The sequence below is a fragment of the Gobius niger genome, assembly GCF_951799975.1.
Source record: "Gobius niger genome assembly, chromosome: 11".
Classification (NCBI taxonomy): Eukaryota; Metazoa; Chordata; class Actinopteri; order Gobiiformes; family Gobiidae; genus Gobius; species Gobius niger.
Window position 1 is genome coordinate 12,747,268 of NC_136862.1, and position 19,943 is coordinate 12,767,210.

General features: G+C 40.7%; 1 protein-coding gene across 2 annotated transcripts in view; it reads left to right on the forward strand.

Annotated features, from left to right (window-relative positions):
* The window catches only part of camkk1a (calcium/calmodulin-dependent protein kinase kinase 1, alpha a), a 56,803-nt gene that overhangs the window by 35,522 nt on the left and 1,338 nt on the right, over window positions 1-19,943 (forward strand). For both annotated transcript variants that reach the window (XM_079565844.1, XM_079565845.1), the window contains exons 5-15: window positions 2,380-2,431; window positions 3,429-3,562; window positions 6,207-6,243; window positions 6,559-6,580; window positions 8,482-8,570; window positions 10,379-10,578; window positions 11,812-11,865; window positions 13,253-13,326; window positions 15,783-15,870; window positions 17,691-17,819; window positions 18,678-18,781. In XM_079565844.1, coding sequence (XP_079421970.1) covers window positions 2,380-2,431; window positions 3,429-3,562; window positions 6,207-6,243; window positions 6,559-6,580; window positions 8,482-8,570; window positions 10,379-10,578; window positions 11,812-11,865; window positions 13,253-13,326; window positions 15,783-15,870; window positions 17,691-17,819; window positions 18,678-18,781 — 983 coding nt within the window. The remainder of the gene's footprint in view (window positions 1-2,379; window positions 2,432-3,428; window positions 3,563-6,206; window positions 6,244-6,558; window positions 6,581-8,481; window positions 8,571-10,378; window positions 10,579-11,811; window positions 11,866-13,252; window positions 13,327-15,782; window positions 15,871-17,690; window positions 17,820-18,677; window positions 18,782-19,943) is intronic.

Consider the following 19,943-nt stretch of genomic DNA (forward strand, 5'->3'; position numbering starts at 1 on the left):
CAAACACTGTAACTGTTATCTCAGTATGTGGAACACGGCACTTAATAATTGCCCAGTCACTCTGTCTGTGGCCGGGGCGCTTCTCTTATTTGCACTAACAGCAGGGTTATCCTCAACGCCCCTTTAACTGTGCAAGTGACAGCGTGAGGGGGTTTAATTTAGGCTAAGATTGCACAGTATACCACTTAAGCTGTTTTATTGCAATATCAGGTGCGAGATTTAGGATTTTCTTTAGTTTTTTGGCCAACACTGCAATGTCTATTGATTTAGTATGGCTAAAACGGTATGAGGTGAATCTAGTATATAGCAGGGGTAGGCAAGTTTGTGTCGTGGAGGGCCCATTTTCATCATTGCCAAAACACCCAAGGGCCGAACCTTAACATTGTAGCCTAAAGTAAAGAATTATATTCCAATTTTTTACATTAGTGGTTCCCAAGTGGCAGGGCTTTGGGACCCACCATTACCCTTGGATGACAAGCAGAGGACCCAAATAAAACTGTCATATATCGTATAAATTATTGGATTTTCAACGCAAGCAGCAGATATCCCTTTAAGACTGACATTATGATCAAAATAACCCAAGAACATTTATTTTAGCAGACACAGTTATTGTTTCCATGCAGTTTCAGATGGAAAATATTGAAACAAAGTTCGCTATAGTCTCGCGACCCACTGAAAATGGTTCCGTGACCCACTTTTGGGTCCCGACCCACCAGTAGAGAATCTCTGTTTATTCTTATATATGACCAAGCGGGATGTTCTGACAGGACATTTTTAAAATACTGACACTATTTCTCACATTTTAAGAGTACTTCAACAGGTATTTGATCTCTTTTTTGCACAATAATATTTCTCAAAACCATCTTGGGGGCCAGAGGTTCTGTGCTAGAGGGCCAGATTTGGCCCCCGGGCCTGACGTTGCCTACCCCTGGTACATAGTCTCCAAGTGCTTTTATGCACACAGTTACTGCTTTTAAAGTCTGCATTGGTTTATTATATGGAAAGTGCAATGAATCCCAGAACAAACAAATAAAGCCAGCCAAGGTTGAGTCATTAACCTCCACACGCCTCATTCAGAAGTGCCATTTTCTTGAGTGACAGCTCCAATAAAAAGTAAAGAAATCTGTCTTTTCTTCTTCAGTTATAAAGATAAAGTCCTGTGCTTGACGCAGTATAATATTGGTCTCACTTAGCAATCCATTAAGCTGCTTAAGTATGAGATATAGTTGGAGTTTATTACAATAATAAAAGAGATGTTTTAATTGGCAAGTAAACATGATCGATGTGGAAGGTCAGTGCACATACGTAGCTACACTATAGAAAAGCAGTCGGCAAAGCTTGACGGAGTGCCACTTTTGGCACTCTGCGTGGAACATATATTTTTCTACTTTTAATGATTCAGGAGAGTCATGCGGATTTGAGCAGAAATACTGATCTTAAAATATATGGTCCAAATGCACCACAATACATGACTGCTAAAACTTTCATAGAATTGTGCATTGACACATAAATACAGCTTATATTAAAACTGTGCTGCCCATAAATTAACACCCACAATAAACAGGGGGGGAGTAGTTGTAATCAATCTCATGTTGGTATCTGTTGTCAGGCAAGATCTTCCCTATTAACACATCATGCAAATACATTCACGACCCCTGGTATCAAATATAGAGCAATCAGGCTTTGTCAACTATGCACTTGCCGGGGCATTATTGTAGAAAATATGACGAGTAGCATAATGTGATTGATAAAAGCTGATCAACCAGTAAGGCTGGCCACACATGCTGGACAAGTTGTTGTTGGACATTTTCTCTGTTCTGCTGAATGACATTGTGTGATGTGTCTGAGAGATGATCATTTCCCTAGATTGAACTCCATGCTCGTGCAAGCACAAACAAACCATGGAAACCATGTCCAGCAGAACGGGCCCTTGCCAAATCAGGCCTGTGCTCAGTCATAGCCATGGTGACCACTCTTTTTAAACAAGCACTGAGCTGTAGATCACACACACGACAAGAGAGGAAATACACATTCAGTAATTAAAACACAAGTTTGACATACTGCTGCCTGTCTGTAAAATGTGCTATATCTACGAACGTGTAAATATACGCCATCACTAATGAGTAACCTCAGACTTACTGTTTGTGTTGTGTTTGTTTCACAGCACGTAGGATGAAAAAAATGCAACTTACCGTCACCTCATGTTGTTTTGAAATTTAAATCACACGCGTCACTGCAGTTACAGTAGCTATTCTGCATTTGGATTTTGCGACGCAGTGACAGAATCGTGTAGCGCCTTCGTGACCTCCTGAAAACTGTTCAGTGTTATGCAAAAAGTTTGTTTTATGCAAATTGTGACTCTCTGATTCGCTCTCACAGGCAATGAAGCTGGTGTCCAAGAAGAGACTCATGAAACAGTGTGGATTTCCTCGTAAGTCTAATTTGCTTGTCCTCATCTTGTATATGCTTGATCATTTACCTCCTGTTCATAACTTTCAGTAACTTGTACGACAGCTTAACACATTGAGTGCTGCGCTGTTTTGGGGATTTAGCTGAAGAGTGGCAACAATCCAGACCATTTTTCATGATATTTGTAGCACCACATCATATTCTATGTCATCGCTATGGACACATGCTGTGGCTCGTTTGAAAGGTGAGACTCTAAGCTCTCCGTAGGTGAAAACAGTTTAATTCTATGTGCCTCGGTTCCTGAGAAATCTAAGCTAAACAGAGGCTAGTTTTAATCAAAATCACAGATTTTTTTTCTAGAAACTGAGATAACGGGGGTTTTATCCAACACTCTCCTCTCTGATTAACTCCTCTCTCCAACTCTCTCCTCTCTGGACAAACACTAATGCTATGGGAAGAGGCAAATGCCTAAATATATTCGTTTCAAGTCAATTTTCAACGACAACATTGTTGACACGTTTTGAAACACCGCGTGTTATCGATCGCGTGTGCATTTAAACAGCCTGGTTCTTGGATTGAAGACTTTAACAGGATGTTTCTTAGCCGTCTTTGGACCGATATTGACCATTTAAAAACTCAGTGAAATGTTATAATCTCAACTGTTTTGATCTTTCCATGGGAAGCCGCTCTGCTTTGTCAAACGCGCTCCAGGGAGCGAGAGAGAAGTGTCGGGTTTACAGCTGTTCGCTACGCAACACCACGCCCCCTCGGACAAGAAAGAAGAAGAAAAGAAACGCAATAATACATATAAAATGTCCAGAGCGTAACTTTTCACAAGTTTTTGATTGTCATTTATAACACTTCTGTTCATCACAGAGCTACCAAAATCACGTTAGAACATCTAGTTTCGTAATTTAAAGGGAAAAAAACACAAAAACTATTTTTTCCATTTGTGGCACTCAATGTGTTAATATACACTTAATATTCTTTTAAAACATGTTGTGACTGGTTTCCCACAGGTCGACCCCCTCCACGAGGACCCAAGGCAGCCCAGGGAGAGCAGCCAAAGATCTTAGGACCTCTGGAGCGGGTTTACCAGGAGATTGCCATTCTCAAAAAGCTGGACCATGTCAACATTGTCAAACTGGTGGAAGTGAGTCTGTTTTTTCTCTTCTATTTTTTGACTCTTTTTTGATAATCTCGGGATAAAACAAATGTGTTCTGCTCGGAGATGGCTTTTTGGCATTTGGCATCCGCTGTGCTTTTAATACCAGAGTGCTTTTTTAACTGCACTCTAAAATCATCCCACTTTGTCAAAAAGTATCCAACATCTGCCACTGTCACTTTAATCGATGAGAGACATCGGCGACATCAAACGCAAAGCCTCTTTTCTCCCGCTGAGATTTCTAAATGGAAAGTCTCGTGGAGTTCGCGAAGAGGCGGCTGTTTATGAAAAATGAGACGCCATTTCAACTGTGTGACTGGCCGCTCCCCCTCGCGATAGCATCAGAGTTGTTTTCAATCTTCGGGCCAGATGGCGGGGGCTCGCTCGTCCTGCTCGGGGAGTTCAGCTTCACTGAGTGGGACGGCTGTCTGGGCCAAGTCGGATCCAAAAATACACAGATTTAACTACGCATGGTTATTTGCCCCCTTTTCTCCACATCCTCTGTGATATATTGGTATTCGTATGCCACTGCAGCAATACACAAAGAAGGGAACATTACAGCCCTTCATTCGCCCCTGCATGTAAGAGAGAAAGTCAGAGCTGGGGCTGAAAGTAACTTGAATTTCATAGAATTGTTAAAATAGTAATCACAAAATATTCCCCATCATATTTTTTTCCTGTTCTGCTGCCCTAATAATAAGTTTCCAGTGACTATTGGAAGAAAACGCTCTCTCCTCCACTTCTACCGCCTTCCCTTATGTCACAGGTAACGGTCGGGATGGCATTCATTACTGCTTGTTTCGAGTCATTCCTCAGAGAGTCTAATCATGGTCTGGTTGGCTGTTATTTCGAAACACCAAAGCGCAGGCCCGACGGGAACAGATTGAGGCTGATGAAACTGATATGGTCATTTGTCACAGACGCCTGGACAAATGGACCAAACCGGCGGTTTTCTCAGCGTGGGGGCAATGGTACAGTTAATAGAGAAAGGGAAGCGCCTGTGTGTGATGAGTGTTTATTGGTAAAGCAGTAACGGCATTAAACAGACATTAGAGTGCACTAGGTATAAAATGCCCATGTCCGAAGAGATTAGTCAAATTTAACTGAACTTAACCCCCACCAGAACAGAGCACACGTTCTCCAGTTTGGCTTTACCCAAATCTAAAAGCATCTTAAAGCAGTACTAAATAACTCTTGCCCCTAGAGGCCATAAGCGCAACTGCAGGTGCTGTAGCAAGTTGCGATTTTTTAACTTATTAATTGTCCTTGAGAGTAAATACTACGCTGACAGAAAAGGCGAAGGGAGAGAGGGATATTGTACATCCAATTACACAATGGAAATAATTTCTTTCACTCAAACTTACCGTTTAAGTGACGCTAGCCCGCAGTTAGCTTTGACCACTAGCATGTTAGCTTCTTCTTCGTGATTCTATTAGTGTGTATTGGTGGCGCCGGTCTGGTGGCAGTCAAGTTGCAAGTGTGGTTTTCTGGTCAGAGACACCAGGGGGAGATGAAAGACCTTCCAATCATCCCATTAACACTTGACGATGAAGTGACAAAAAGCCACAAAAGAGTGATAGAAAAGTGACAAAAATGTGATGGAAAAAGTGAAAAATATGTCACGAAAATGTGACAAAAAAGCAATTGAAAAAAATGTCAATAAAGTAACATGAGGAAAAAGATGAGTTTTGATGAGTTTTGTAGGTCTTAGCTTTCAAATGAGGTGTTACACTGGCCTTTTAGATTTGGGTAAAGCTGAACTGGAGAAAACACACTTGGTTTAGGCGGGCGGGGGTTAAGAGGTTAAAGTCTGGTTTTATGTTGAATGATGGATCATATTTCTGTGCTTTTGCTGAAGAATATTTTTATACAGAAAATACAGTGTTTAATGTTGTGGTTTGACAATAAAGAATCTAGTCCGAACACAGAGGGCGTGTAGAGCCGCTTTTTGCAATAAGACTCCATTAGGTATGTTACATAATGCTATAAAAGTTCCAAGACAATTTGGAGGTTAAATATCTGTTGGAGAGAGTTCTAGAGTCGACTGATATGGGTTTTTTAAGGCGGTGCCAATTTTTGTGGATTGGCCGAGGCAATATTTCGCCAAGATTTTTGAAAATGTCTCGTCTATAATCCTGTGTATGAAGCCTATAAGCTATAAAATGTGTCAGTGTTGAGCTGTAACAACAGGGGGCGCTTAATTAGAAGCAGAGGGCTGATTTATCCAGGACATTCATGTTTAGTAGGTACTTCCAACGACAAGTCCGCAACATATATAAAATATGAACTTGTGACCGATTTCCACTGCAGTGTTTCTACGCTCCCCTGTGGCCTAGGAAGTTGAAGGGCTCATTTTAAGGCTGTGACTGAGCTCTTTCCAATGCAAAAAACAGGATGTTGTAAAATACCCACATGTCAGCTCCATATATCAGCTGACTGTAATATATTTCAACAACTTTTTAAGTACAATACCCAAGTCATTGTGGCATTGGTAAGATCTATTATATTCTTTTCGCAAAACAGCACTGACAATGGTGTATTTTGGATGTTCCTTTTATTTAATGACTGATCTCTCTCTAGTATGGCTGGGCTTAAAAGTGAATGTAATATACTCTAATGTACTTGTTTCCAGGTGCTGGATGATCCGGCTGAGGACAACCTTCATATGGGTAAGCACTGCTCACGCTACTGTCCAATTCCCATCTCTCCATATTCCCTCCAAGGCACTGTGCGCATACTGTCCTAATAATGCCTTCATTATTCAGAGCATGTGTGGCCTCGCTCCCCAGGGCTCTCATAAAACACATTACGTTCAAAGTTTCCATCGGGGCACGTCCTGGAGTCAGTGTGAAATGTCACCGTCTTTATCTCTTCATTGTGCTTCTTAATTAAATGATTGTGAAGATGAAGTGGTGATGATGTGCTGATGCCGCGGGGTGTTGCTTGTGGACAAATGAATTAATGATTTTCTCTTTCCTTGACAGTGTTTGAGTTGATGCGGAAGGGGTGAGTCAAGACACACTTCTTTTTAAATAATTCAGCCGGAATTTCCTCACTGCACCTTAACCACCTCCATCCCATCCATCCTCCTCCTCTCCATCGTCTCCTCTCTCTCTCCCTCTCTCTCATTTTGTCAACGGTTTGACAAGCCTCTGTGTTTATTCCCTGCCAGGGCTTCAAAGCGATTCATAATGTTCTTAGGTTTTCACAGTTATTACCAATGGCAGTCAGCCCTGTAAACGCTCTCTTTCACAATTCGTTTCTTCTTCCCACATCGCAAGAAAAATAGTGATCGTTTAATATTCCAGGACTTAACAAGTGAATGAAGGTGGGAGTGTGAGGAAGGATGTTATTAATTCGCATATGTTAATAAATAGGTGTGATGTGAGTATTAAAGAGGAAAGCAGACTCTGCTTGCTTTTGGTCAGAAAATGAAAACAATGGTTTTCCCTGATGTGGACATGATGAAGCGTTTGACAGGCAGTCAATTCTGTAAAAACAAGTTATTGATAAGTAGGTTGACAAACAATAAACATACCTTATGACCAGGGCGGACACCACGCTCTGGAACAGGGACAAGCAAAGGAGACGCTGCACCATTTCAGAGGAGCACTGAAGGCAGCCAGCCAGGTTTTCTCTGGGGGCTCAGGTCTCCCCTCGCGCCAAGAACATGCTGGTCAGGTTGCCAGGTTGGCTCAGGACTAACCCAACTCCTGAACGCAATTTCATTGTACAATGACAAATAAAGCACTTCCTTACTTCCTTCCTTACTTGCTTCCTTACTTACAAAATATTTTAATTTTATCTCATAAAGGGTGAACGTGGCGCAGTTGGTAAAACTGGTCGTATCATGATCGGAAAGGTCATAGGTTCGAATCCCAGCTCCTGAAGATGCACACTGTCATTGTGTCCTTGGGCAAGACACTATAAATACAATATACAGTTGTGCTCAAAAGTTTCTATACTCTGGCAGAATTTTTGACAGTTTTTAACAGTTTTTTCAAAGAACACAAAAAGGTTTTTTTTCCACTCATAGTTAGTGATTGTTCTTTTTTCATGATGTTTTAAAAAGAACAAACTCGGTTGATTCACCACAAATTACTTCACACAACCACTCACTGTGAGTGATAAGAAACTTTTTGTATTTTCTTTCATATTCTTTGGAAAATAGTCACAAAAAAACAACATTCTGCCAGGATATATAAACTTTTCAGCACAACTGTACCTGGCACAAAGTACATTTTTGGTACTAAAGCATTTTTATGTTACATATGTCTTGTGAGCATTGTATTGTATCGCTGTGTAAAATGTGCTATTTGTCTGTGATCTGAAACTTCACTCATACAGTAGGGGGTCATTTACTGAGCGTGTTAACACGTACAAACATGGTAGAGTGTACTAAAATGGAGCAAAGAGAAAGCACAGCTGATATTTGCGTTTCTAAAAAACGGCAGAGGCCGCAGAGCAAACTTAGTGCATGGGTCCTTATGAATATGCAAACAAAGTCAATTTTGCCACAATGCGCAAAATTTGGATGGTTATAAAGACAGTGCAACATTATTTGGCTGTATATCGAACTGCATTCACAGCCGCTGTCCATTAAAAAGGTTCCACGAGTCTGTCCCACGTCCTTTTAAAGTCTTTAAACCTTGAGAAATCTGCGAGGTCCGTGCACAACAGCGACGGCGTATTGACGAGCCGTATGTCCGCTGTTCACCTGCCGCTCATCCCGCATATCACATTTGCGGCACTAATAATACGCACAGTTTCTCATAGAAAATCAGGTGCAACTCGCTAATTTTAAGTGCTACTTGCAATTTAGCTCCTTGCTTAATAAATGACCCCCACACAGTAGTTTGGAGGACATTGATATGAGAAGGATGTGGGTTTGTGCTCTTTTGTCTCAGTCCAGTGATGGAAGTGCCCACAGAAAACCCTCTGTCAGAAGAGCAGGCTCGTCAGTATTTCAGAGACGTCATCCTCGGCATAGAGTACTGTAAGTATCTCCTGTTGAGGAAATACTGCCCGAAAAAAAAGAAAGTTGCCACCTAACTGTTGAGCAGTTCAGGGGCTTGTTAGGGCTGCTCTCAGTGAAAACAGGCTGGATTGTGCTGGAGAAGACTTTGCGTAGTGGTCACACTCTCCCATCATCAATAAAAGATCTTGGTGAAAGATGCACACTAGATATTTTTGTTATTGCGGAAGCTTATTGACACGAGGCCGCAGAGAATGCCTGCTGTACTAAAACCAAATACGTAGATAAACTGTCCAATTAAATATTGTCGCATGTGACCTTTTTTTTGTGACGGCTTCTTTTTTTGGTCAGGTAGTGTATTTCTACCTACCTGCGCTGTCCACCTGATCAGCGTTTTCTCCTGCTGTGTGCTCATTTTGTGCAGTGGATCTGTTTCACAGGGCGATGAGCCCAATCATTACTGATCAATGCAGCCTCTTTCTCTGCCTCGAGGTGCTTCTTGAAACCCTTAGAAACAATGATGTACTGCAGCATTCGGACCCTTGATTTAATGAGCCGCTGTTGTTTAAAGCGCTGTCCCTCACACGGTAATTGTTGTGTGTAAGCCATCATTGAAGGCAACAAGTTAAACGTTATGCAACACGAGTAAGTCGACTTGTAAATTATCTGTTACTGTTTTTGCCTGACGTTCTATCTAATTAACTACTGTCCAAAGACAATATCTTTACTCCTCAGTTTATTTATAGCTTATAATATGTTCTATATATGAACTGAATCAGCCCATATGTTTGACCCTTTGAACATTTTGTAACAGCACCACATTAAACTTTCTCTTCATTGTGTAATGAAACAACTTTTTGTTGCTGCATCTTGTCTTAAACTCTTTCAATGCATTTTGTTAAAAATATAATAACTACACCCTAAGCCCTTTGCAGCTGCAGCAGCAACGAATTGGCAAAAACACTTTAGTTAACATTGTGAATTATAAGCACTTTGCAAAATGAGAGAATTGTCACAAATGTCACGGTGCATTTTTTCAAAATGTGATTTTATTGCACAATTGAGTAAAAATGTCATGACATTTTGAACTTTTATTACATGATGCGGCTCTATGTACCCTGTGCAGAAATGATACTGATTTGGAAAGAATGGTCAATAAAAATGTTCTTTCTATTTATTAGTTATGAAAAAATTAATATGAAAAAATTAATATAAAAACACTTGTGAAATCTTTGAAGTGTTCTTTTGTGCAACACACAGAAACAATCAAACCAAGGTCAGAGGTATTTATCAGCTTCAGGCGCCCTCCATTCAGTCAAGTACTCTGTATAAATTAAATTCACTTCACTTCAAGTTTATTTGTATTAGCACATTTAAAAACAACACTTGACCAAAGTGCTTGACAACAACAATTAGAGACACATAGAGATAAAAAACAGATAAAAACCAAGATACACTCAAAGTTATTATTATTGAAGGCCAGGGAGAAGAAGTGTGTTTTCAGACTAGACTTGAACTGTCCAACAGACTGAGACTTGACGAACACAGGAGACCGTTCCATAGTCGGGAAAAGTCTCTACTACCTCTCATATTTTAGGAACATCCAAAATGTACTTATTTTGGTGAAGCAAATGCTGTGTAGTTTGTTGCCACTGACAGAAGTGTATATGAAGTAAAAACATAAAACTACACCTTTTCGCTACTGTACTTGTATCTGCCATAATAAATTATAATTCAAGCACATTTATTTCTGCAATGACCCACAGTACATGAACACACTTATTAATGCGTATTGATTGTGTAAAGTGCTTCTTTCTATTTTTACCCAGTGCACTACCAGAAGATCGTCCATCGGGACATCAAGCCTTCGAATTTGCTGCTGGGAGATGACGGCCATGTGAAGATTGCAGACTTCGGCGTGAGTAACCAGTTCGAGGGGAACGATGCCTTACTGTCCGGCACCGCAGGCACACCGGCCTTTATGGCGCCAGAGACGCTCTCAGACCAACGCAAAAGCTTCAGCGGCAAAGTAAGTTAGCACAAGCTATCACAGAAGACTGCGAATGGTACTTGATGTGAATAAATGCTCCTGTGGCTTAAGCTTCTGCAGGTGAATGAGTAAGGCTACATCTGAAATTGAAAATTATTAGAAGTCGAAATGAGATTTTAGACCTCTGGCTTACTAATCTGAAGAGTAAACTTTCCTTTTCACCCACGCCTTAGCTGAAATTGATTGCTCAGAAGCTTTTCTTTACACATAGTGAAATAGAACAGCTCCTCAGCAGGTTGATGAGTGAATATGTTTTAGGGATTTGTCTTGACAATTTTCATTATTACTAGTATTCACTATCAGGAGTTGGGTCTTTTTTTGTTTTTTTCTTGTTGGATAGATGTCTCGTACGCTTTATTGGAGAAGACATTTACTAGAATGTTATTTACCATGTTATTTATTAAGTACTGTATGTATGTAGTATGGTACACTTTGTTCACAAACATTGGTTGAAATTATGGCTACGCTCGTATTCCTATCCCTTATATTGTCAAAGTAAGAAAGCCTCCGCCTGTCATACATTGTGCAAAGACCTGAGCATTTACCTTTCTTGCTGATTCACTCACAAATGACCTCCTCATCCGCCTACAGCCAGTGCTTTAAAACCCAACGTCCCACTCTGAGCAATCAGACACAGTCGATTTCCTCCCATCAATAGCTGCCAGAGGTGATGAATTTGGCCGAGAAAGGACCTTGTGTGCCCATAAAAACGCTCGGGCAACAGAGAATATGTAATTGCAAAAAGCCTCCGGGATCTGAGGGCTGTTCAGTTGCATTTGGTTAGAATCATACTCGGCTCAGGTTGAATTTCACTCTGGTAAGACATTGTTCTACTACTTTCTTCTGCGCGGTCCTGTTTTGTCTATGGTCATTTGGCAGCACAGTTGAACACGCTGGCGCTGGTCCCGGCTGTGCAGCTTTCAAGGCAACGCGTTATCATTTAATGTGATTGTATAAATAGTAAATTTCCTTGAGAGTGGGCAGTTGATTCTTTACATAAGCGCAGGAAAGAATAACACTTAATGGATGCCTGCAGCACGTTTCTCCTTTGACACAATCCATTTTATTGTTGGATCGACACTTGATTTAGTGTCGTTCTCGATCAATCAATCGTTCAAATAACTTAATTTGGCCCTGCTAGGGACTTGAAAGGGCACAGGAGTAGGGCTGTAATGACTTGAGTTGATTTAGACTTTGTTGTTGTTGTTACAGGCGCTGGACGTGTGGGCGATGGGAGTCACTCTGTACTGTTTTGTCTTCGGAAAGGCAAGTATCCACAGTATTACAGAATATCATGTCAGGTAGAGCTGCAGAACCTGAATGGTTGCAAGTACAGCAACGGTTGGCAATTTTGCTCACTGGCAGACCACTTGTATTCCAAGTCGATGATGGCGGTCAAACCGACCCATGGTGACCCAAACCCAGGCATTACTTTGCACAAAAATGTCCATCGTTAATCACTAACTTGGACTAAAGGGGGGTGACAGGTCCTCCTAGGGGAATGTTTTAGTGCATGACACTATTTACAGTATTTTTGAAGTACTTAAACAAATATTTAGTTGTGTTGAGACATATCCCTGAAAAGCAACTACACCACCACAAACTTGTTCTTAAAAGCGTAAATTGCTGTATAGTTAGAGGCTGGTAGTACTCAGTTACATTTACTCAGGTACAAGCACTTCAGTAACTTTTATTAGAGTAGTTATAGCATTCAGTACTTTTTACTTCTACTTGAGTAATATTGTCATGAAGTGTCTTTACTCTTACTTAAAAAAAAGTTACTTGTGCCACTGTGAGCACATTTTAAAGTTACAAAAGCTCATTAAAGCAGTACTAAGTGACTTGTTTACCTTAATAAATCCTTTTCGTAGTCCCTCTGGGGGTAATACAAGTGTTGATGGGATGATTGGTGGGTCTTTCATCTCCCCCAGGTGTCTCCCTGCTCTGACCCGGAGGCGCAATACACACTAATGGAATCACGAGCTAACGGGCAAAGCTAACTGTGGACTAGCCCCACTTTAGTAGTGTTTACAGCCAAGTTTGAGTGACAAAAATTATCTCCATTGTGTAATTGGGTTGTGGCACAATGTTCAATATTCCTCTCTCCCTTTGTCTTTTCTGACAGCGTCGCATTTACTCTCACGGACAATTAATGAGCAAAAAACAACGCAACATGCTACGACACCTGCAATGGCGCTTATGGCCTCTAGGGGCATGAGTTAGGGTTAGGGTGTTTTCATGGGAAATATCAATTTGGTTTCTCGTCATTTTTGCTGCAGTTGAAACATAAATCAGATTTTGCACTGAAACAGTACTTGAGTATTTATTGGGGTCACTACTTTTTACTTGTACTTGAGTAAAATTATTTCAAAGTAACATTACTCTTACTTAAGTCAATATTTTTGCCATGTGGTCAGAAAATGGTTGTTTCCAAGATTCTGCAGCCCTATCAAGGATTTTAGATGCATAGATGATGTGTTCAATGCTCATTCTAAATTATTAATATGCCTGGTCGAGCAACATTGTTGACACATCCTCATCTGGTTTGCTGTTGTTGCTTGTCTCTCAGATTGTCTCGAGGGACACTGCTCGTCCTCCAGCTCAGTGGTAATTCCTTCATTTTCTGCTCACTCTCTCCCCTCTTCCCCTGCAGTGCCCGTTTATTGATGACTACATATTGGCTTTGCACAATAAGATAAGGACCAAGCCCGTGGAGTTCCCAGAATCGTGAGTACATCCCCTGCCTCCCTCTCTGCCTCTAATAAGAACAGACAATGGTGCTGCTGCCGTAAGCACACCGCACAGAAAAGTCGCCCTATCTGACTTTTTAAATAAAACGCTTTTCTCCGAGGGGGAAATGAATTGCTGGCTACAGCGCGTTAAATGTCACCTGCATCTAATCAAAAAAAAAATGTGTCGACGGCTTGGTTACCCGCAACCTCTATTACTCCACTCATCTCACCTTGGACCCCAGAGGTTAGAGGAAAAAATATTGAGGTCTGTCTGGGTTGGTCACAGGGATACAGTAAATGTGAGACCGTCAGGAAACAAGCACACGAGGCATTGAGGCAGCAGATCTGGAGGGCGCGTGAGTGGCAGCCAGTGTATGTGTTAGGACAGAGTGTTGTGTCGTTAATGATAACTGCCCTCTGTCATTAGACATGAGGTGTAATAAGGCTCTGTTAAAAGCTTCTTCAGCCTGCACCAGATGATAGTCGTCTACGAGGAGGTAGAAAGGAAGAGGTAAATATCATGCTTGAAATACTGTTGATTATCTAACTGAACTAGATTAATGAGCATTTGATGATTATCTAGCCTTAATTCTAACTCTTCAAATTGGGCACAGCAACAACAATTTAAAATTCTACACGAAGAAGTATTCGTACATGGACAAAGCAAGTCAAGGCAATATACTTTGTCTAGGTCTCTGTTTATGCAGAGTTTAAAAATGTGAAAAAAATATGTTTTTTCCTCCCCCTACATGTTCCAGCGATGTCCTAATGTGTAGAATGAGCCCAGACCTTTTCACCACAACTGCCTCTAAAATCCTGCACTGTCACTCAAATAGTTGTTAATTCAGGTCCGAAGTGCCGTCATGCACGAGCTTAATATAGGACCTGCAGTTACGCGTAAGACCTGAGGTGGCAGTAGTGAGTATAAAATGACCAACTTGCGTCTAGCCCCTTTAAACAAGATGATTTGCTGTCTTTTGACTCTTAGTCCCACTTAAGCTGAGCTGCTCCTTGGTTTGTATCATCAAGAGCGGTGCATTGAACCATGTGTGGAGGACTATAAACTAGTGGCCAAAGCATTTTTTATTTTCAAAATGTTTGACTTGCGTAGTAACCCTTGAACCTTCTTTTTGTGCTCCGTGCACCCTCTCCCTCAAGGATGTTAGCGGTTATCTATAAAATGCTCAATTAAAACTATTATTTATCAGTAAAAAATGACGACCTTTTGTGTTGATAATTGCAAAATATAATTTTTAAATAAGCTTACTCAAATAGCATTCAAGTTCACCTTTTTTTTTCTCCATTTTTTGAAATAAACCACTTCGTGAAATAGTTTTTTTGGCAAATTGCCCACCTCTAACTAGAGGACATGCTGAAATTAATTTAAAATGTTATGTCAACCTTTTACACATGTTAATTAATCAACAAATAAACATGGTAAAGGTTTGTTTTTTTATTTAATTTATAGGGTTAGGTGTAAAGAGTTCACATTTTCGGTTGATTACAACATTTATTTCTTCAAGTGAAGTTACCCACTAAGTCCTTGAGCACCCCTAAGGTCCTGTACCCCTGGTTGGGAAACACTGCATTAAAACATTTAAATCAGTGCTTTAATTGGATGATTAGGTCACTAAACATGAAATCATATTAGGTCTGTCTTACACCAAAAGGTTATTATCAATGTTATGATGAACTTTTGACATTTGAGCCAAAAAAAAAAAAGAAAAATTTTGAACACCCCTGATGCTAATTCATCCTAAAACTATGAACTTGGCTTTTATTTCCCTGGATGGAAAAACATTCAGTTTGAATTACTCCCACTGCTTCTACTGCACAATCTAAATGTAGCCACCGTGTGCATTTTGTTTTAATTACAAGTTCCAAATAGAAGTCAAGAGAAATAAGTCATGTGTAGGTTGTTGTTTAATGACTTTGAGTGCTGTTTAACTGATCATGGCACTTACAGTGTATAGTCTGGTGATGTCATATACAGCTGTGAAAAATCCGTGCAGATGGCTCTGTGCAGCATCTGGCCCGGGTGATTGTGCCTGTAAAAGGCCATGTCGAGTGATTCATGTGAGTTTCTCAGACTCGTAAAATACATCTCAGGCTTAAGGGAGATTTGCTCAACATTATGCAACATTAACAATATGTATGTTGGATGGCTTACAGTTATTGTGCATACAGTTTTTTGAACTTTCTCTCAGGCAACAAACATATCTATGACTCATTAGAAACTAACAAGCTTTTTTCCCATCAAGGATTGTGTTTTTGTGCTTCAGATTTAATGCAGTTTGTGAATATACATTTGCTATTTTGAAAAGCTCATTATTTACATGATACTAAAATTCATATGAAAAGATTGTTTGCTGCTATGGACTGATATTTTAGTCAAAAGACAAACTTCACCTCACATTTTATACACTGATGTGTTTTCTTCTTTCTTCTTAGGCCTGAAGTCAGTGAAGGGCTGCGAACTCTGATCTTGCGGATGTTGGACAAAAACCCCGACAGCAGAATCACTCTTCCCGAGATCAAGGTTTGAACTACTGCGAGCTTATGGCAGTATATCACTCACTTTACAGATGTCCCTCCTGGTATTCAAGGCACTTTCTGAGGTCCTGCGGGGATCAGCGTGTGGTGCTCTCGTGCTGCGGGGCATGATAGAACCTGCCCGTCCCTTAGTTAGTATTAGTGACACAGGCCGGTCCCACAACAACCCCTGCACTGATAATATTCCCCTATTCTGCCTTCTGTTTTCCATGAAACAGCGCAGTCATTCAGCTATGAGACACTGTGTTTATGGAACAGCAGATAATTAGGCAACACACATTTTAAAATCACTGTTATTGTGCGGTAAACCTGACATTATAACCAGCTGCCAAATATTTAATAGCACTGTGTATTCAGAACCAGTGGGAACTTCACTTCTGAATTACATTGAGCCACAGTGTCTCCTCTTTTGGATTATGATGAAATTGATATAGCACTTTTCTGGACACTCATAAACACTTACAATTTCTTTACTTCTTTCTTCACTCCATGATAAGCTATTACAGCCACAGTTGCCCTGGAGTAGACTGACTGAAGTGAGGCTGTCAATATAAAAGTGTTTTAGTTGTATAAAGTTGATTTCTTGTAGTTTGCAGTGACTTGCCGTTAATATCCACATGATTCTGAAGTCAAAGCTCGTATTTGCTTATTGTTTTTCTAGCCTTCTTCCTAAATGTCACATTTGCTGCCGTGAGAATAAATGCTAGAATCTCTGTTGTCGCTCTGTGGATCAACATGGTGAAAAAGACACATTTGGACAGCGTGATGGATTACATGTTTCGAGTTTGCCATGTCTTTTCAGATGAGCTTTTCTGCAAATCCACAATTAATCAAAACAAATGGCTGCCTGGCCGGAACACGAAGAACCCATTCATAAATCTATGTCTGCTTTAATGCGTGCGGTAGAGTGATGGAATGGGTGAATCATAAATAAAAAATGCTCAGTGAATTTAATGCATGAAATACTAGACTGCAGAACTGCAGCTTAAAGATACAAGACTGCCATAACGCATTAACTACATTACAGTATACACATCAAGCAGGCATAACATTACGACCACCTGCCCACAGTTTATCTGATGTGCCGAAATACTGGCCTCACAACACCTCACAACAGCTGCAGTTTTTGGGGAAGCTCTATGCTATACCTCAATTGTATCCATTTACTATGGGTTCATGAAAGATTCATATCCATAGGTGCTGATCCAGTGGGATCTGCAGGGCTCGAGCACCTCCCCAAATCTTTGGGCACCCAGGAGAATATGCCCTGATTACAAAATGATTCAATAGATAAAACCTATGAAACACGAAATCTTTCTTTGTTCTTCTCACATACGAGCGCCGGTCAGTCTACATTTATAAAGTTGCAGCAGGAATGTAACTCCCCGCTTTTTAGCTCAATAAGGAGAGTGACGAATTTATGAGCAGGACATTGTAAGATGGAGCCTGACACTCATCCAAGTATTTGTGTTGTGGTAGTTCTAGCGTTTGACTGGGCGCCCATTGGGATAAACATAGATCAGCACTTATGTTCATATCCCTCTGTTTATTAATATGTTTTAAAAATGTTCAAATTCAGTGCAGTTCAGTTTTATTTATTGTTAATGTACCAAATGTTAAGCTTATAGTGCATCAACACTGTTACTCTCTCGCAGAGTGATCTCAAATATATGTACACAATAGGGGGCAGAGGAATTATCTATAAGTAAATACATGTGCATAATTTTAAGTGTTAGACTTAAAAAAATAGTCAAGAGAAGTCTGAAAACGTCCTGTGCTTCTCATTTGAATCCTCGTGTGTTTTAGTTGGACCAGTGGGTGACGCAGTGTGGCGCTGACCCGCTGCCGCTGGAGGAGGAGCATTGCACTGTGGTGGAGGTGACCGAGGAGGACATCCAGAACTCCGTCAAGTTTGTGCCCAGCCTATCTGCAGTGGTAAGAAAATCACCATGACCTTGAAAGAAACTGAACTGATCGCACACGCTCAGGTCCTGCTCAGTAGGAGAGAGAAAGTTTCATAATTAAACTGCACCTGCAAGCACAAATAAATGAAAGGCTGTAGTGCTTCTAATCAGCAGAGGGCAACTTGTTTTGTCCATGTGGGAGAGACAACCTTCTCCTAATGAATTAGATTGTTAGAGGCACTGGTAATAAATGATTTGACTGCCTTAGCAATACACCTAGTAAATAGAGCATGCCATGCCCCATACTTGAACCACCATGATGTAGATCGAGCTTGGATTCTGTCTCCACTGCCGACACTAATTAAAGGATGAAGGACATGTAGCTGTTTTTCCTCCAACAGAACATCCTGGCAGTTTGCTTTCATGTGTTTAATGGGTGGAAAATGATATATGCATGACTGTACAGACCGCTAATTAGCACATGCAGCTATAATTGCTTTACACCTGCATTAACCCTAAAGGGAGTGCACCATAATTGTTCGAAAAGCACCAACAGATTGCTGTGGTTTTTAAAGCAGTTTATTTAAAAAGGTGTCCATTTTCCGTACTTATGGGTTGTGTGTGTTGATTTTTCGGAGGGAAATATTGCACATTTGTGTCCCCAGCACCTGTCACCGATCAGGATTTCCTAATGCAGGCCTCCATTAGTTAAAGCTCTTGTTCTTAGCTTTCAATAAGGTAGGGCATGTTCATATTTTGCATGTATGCAGGTTCAGTCGTGGTCATGGTGGCGTTTTTAACCAGCAAGAGCACATGCTACACACCCTTCCTTTACATAAACAACCCACCACTCCTTTCATCGCTCTCACATGTCTCCCCCATGTTTCAGATTTTGGTGAAGGCGATGCTGAGGAAGCGCTCCTTCAGTAATCCGTTCGAGTGTCCGAGCCGGCGGGAGGAGAGGTCGATGTCCGCACCTGGCAGCCTCCTCATGTAAGCGCAGTGTCCGGGAAGAGCCCATCTGGTCGCCCACCTACATTCGCACCACACATTTAATTGTTCTTCAGGCTGCCCACTGATCCAATCGCCGGCGGCAATCTCCTCGGATTTTGCCGGAGACAATGCTTCACACTCGCCTCTCCTTCCTTTCTACTGTATCAGGTTAACTAGCACGGGTTCGCGAGGCAGCAGCTGTTGCCTTGTGTTGCCATAGCACCGTAATTCATTCTATAATTGTGTGCGCCAGGGCTTACCGCTTTTATAAGTGTTTCTTTGTGTTTTGCTTTCTGCTTTAAAAGGTTTAGAGGGATGAACATACAGGTTAATTGAAAAGCTCGCAAGAGGAGTGGAGTGACCTTGGATATTTGCCTCAACGAAACTTATCTTATGAATAAAAAGTAATTAAGTTGTAATTTAATTTGAAGATTGTATTGTTCAAAATGTGGAGAATATTCCGCTGTAGGACTGTTTCAAGTGGTACGTTTATCTTTGGGTATCGGTGGATCTATTTCCCTTGTGTTCCAGTTTTATTAGATAATTTTCCATCTTCTGCATCAGGTTTCCATTGGGTTGAGTGCTTGCAGTTACCTTAGGTGACTGTCGCCATTAGTATATGAAACAACACTGACCCCTGCTGGGAGAACATATACATTGACCTTGACCAGAGATGTAATAAAACAACTTGAAGGTGAAACTCGGAAAACTATAATATCGTTAAAAAGTGCATTCATTTCTGTTATTCAACTTAAACTGTGAAACGAATATGACACATTACATGCAAAGTGAGATATGTATAGCCTTTGTTTGTTTAAATTTTGATTTTTATGGCTCAGTTTGTAAAAAAATAAAATAATTTGAAAATATTTTGAAAATGGACAAAGGCTTGACATATGTCACTTTGCATGTCATCTATATCTATATCATTAGTTTCACAAAGGGACTAGACAGAGTTTAAAAATGTTAAAATTATGTATTTTCCTCCCCCTACATGTTCCAGCAATGTCCTAATGTATAGAATGAGCTCAGACCTGTTCACCACAACTGCCTCTAAAATCCTGCACTCAAAAATGTTTTAATTGTGTCCGAAGTGCCGTCATGCACGAGCTTAATATAGAGATTGCAGTTACACGTAAGACCTGAGGTGGCAGTAGTGAGT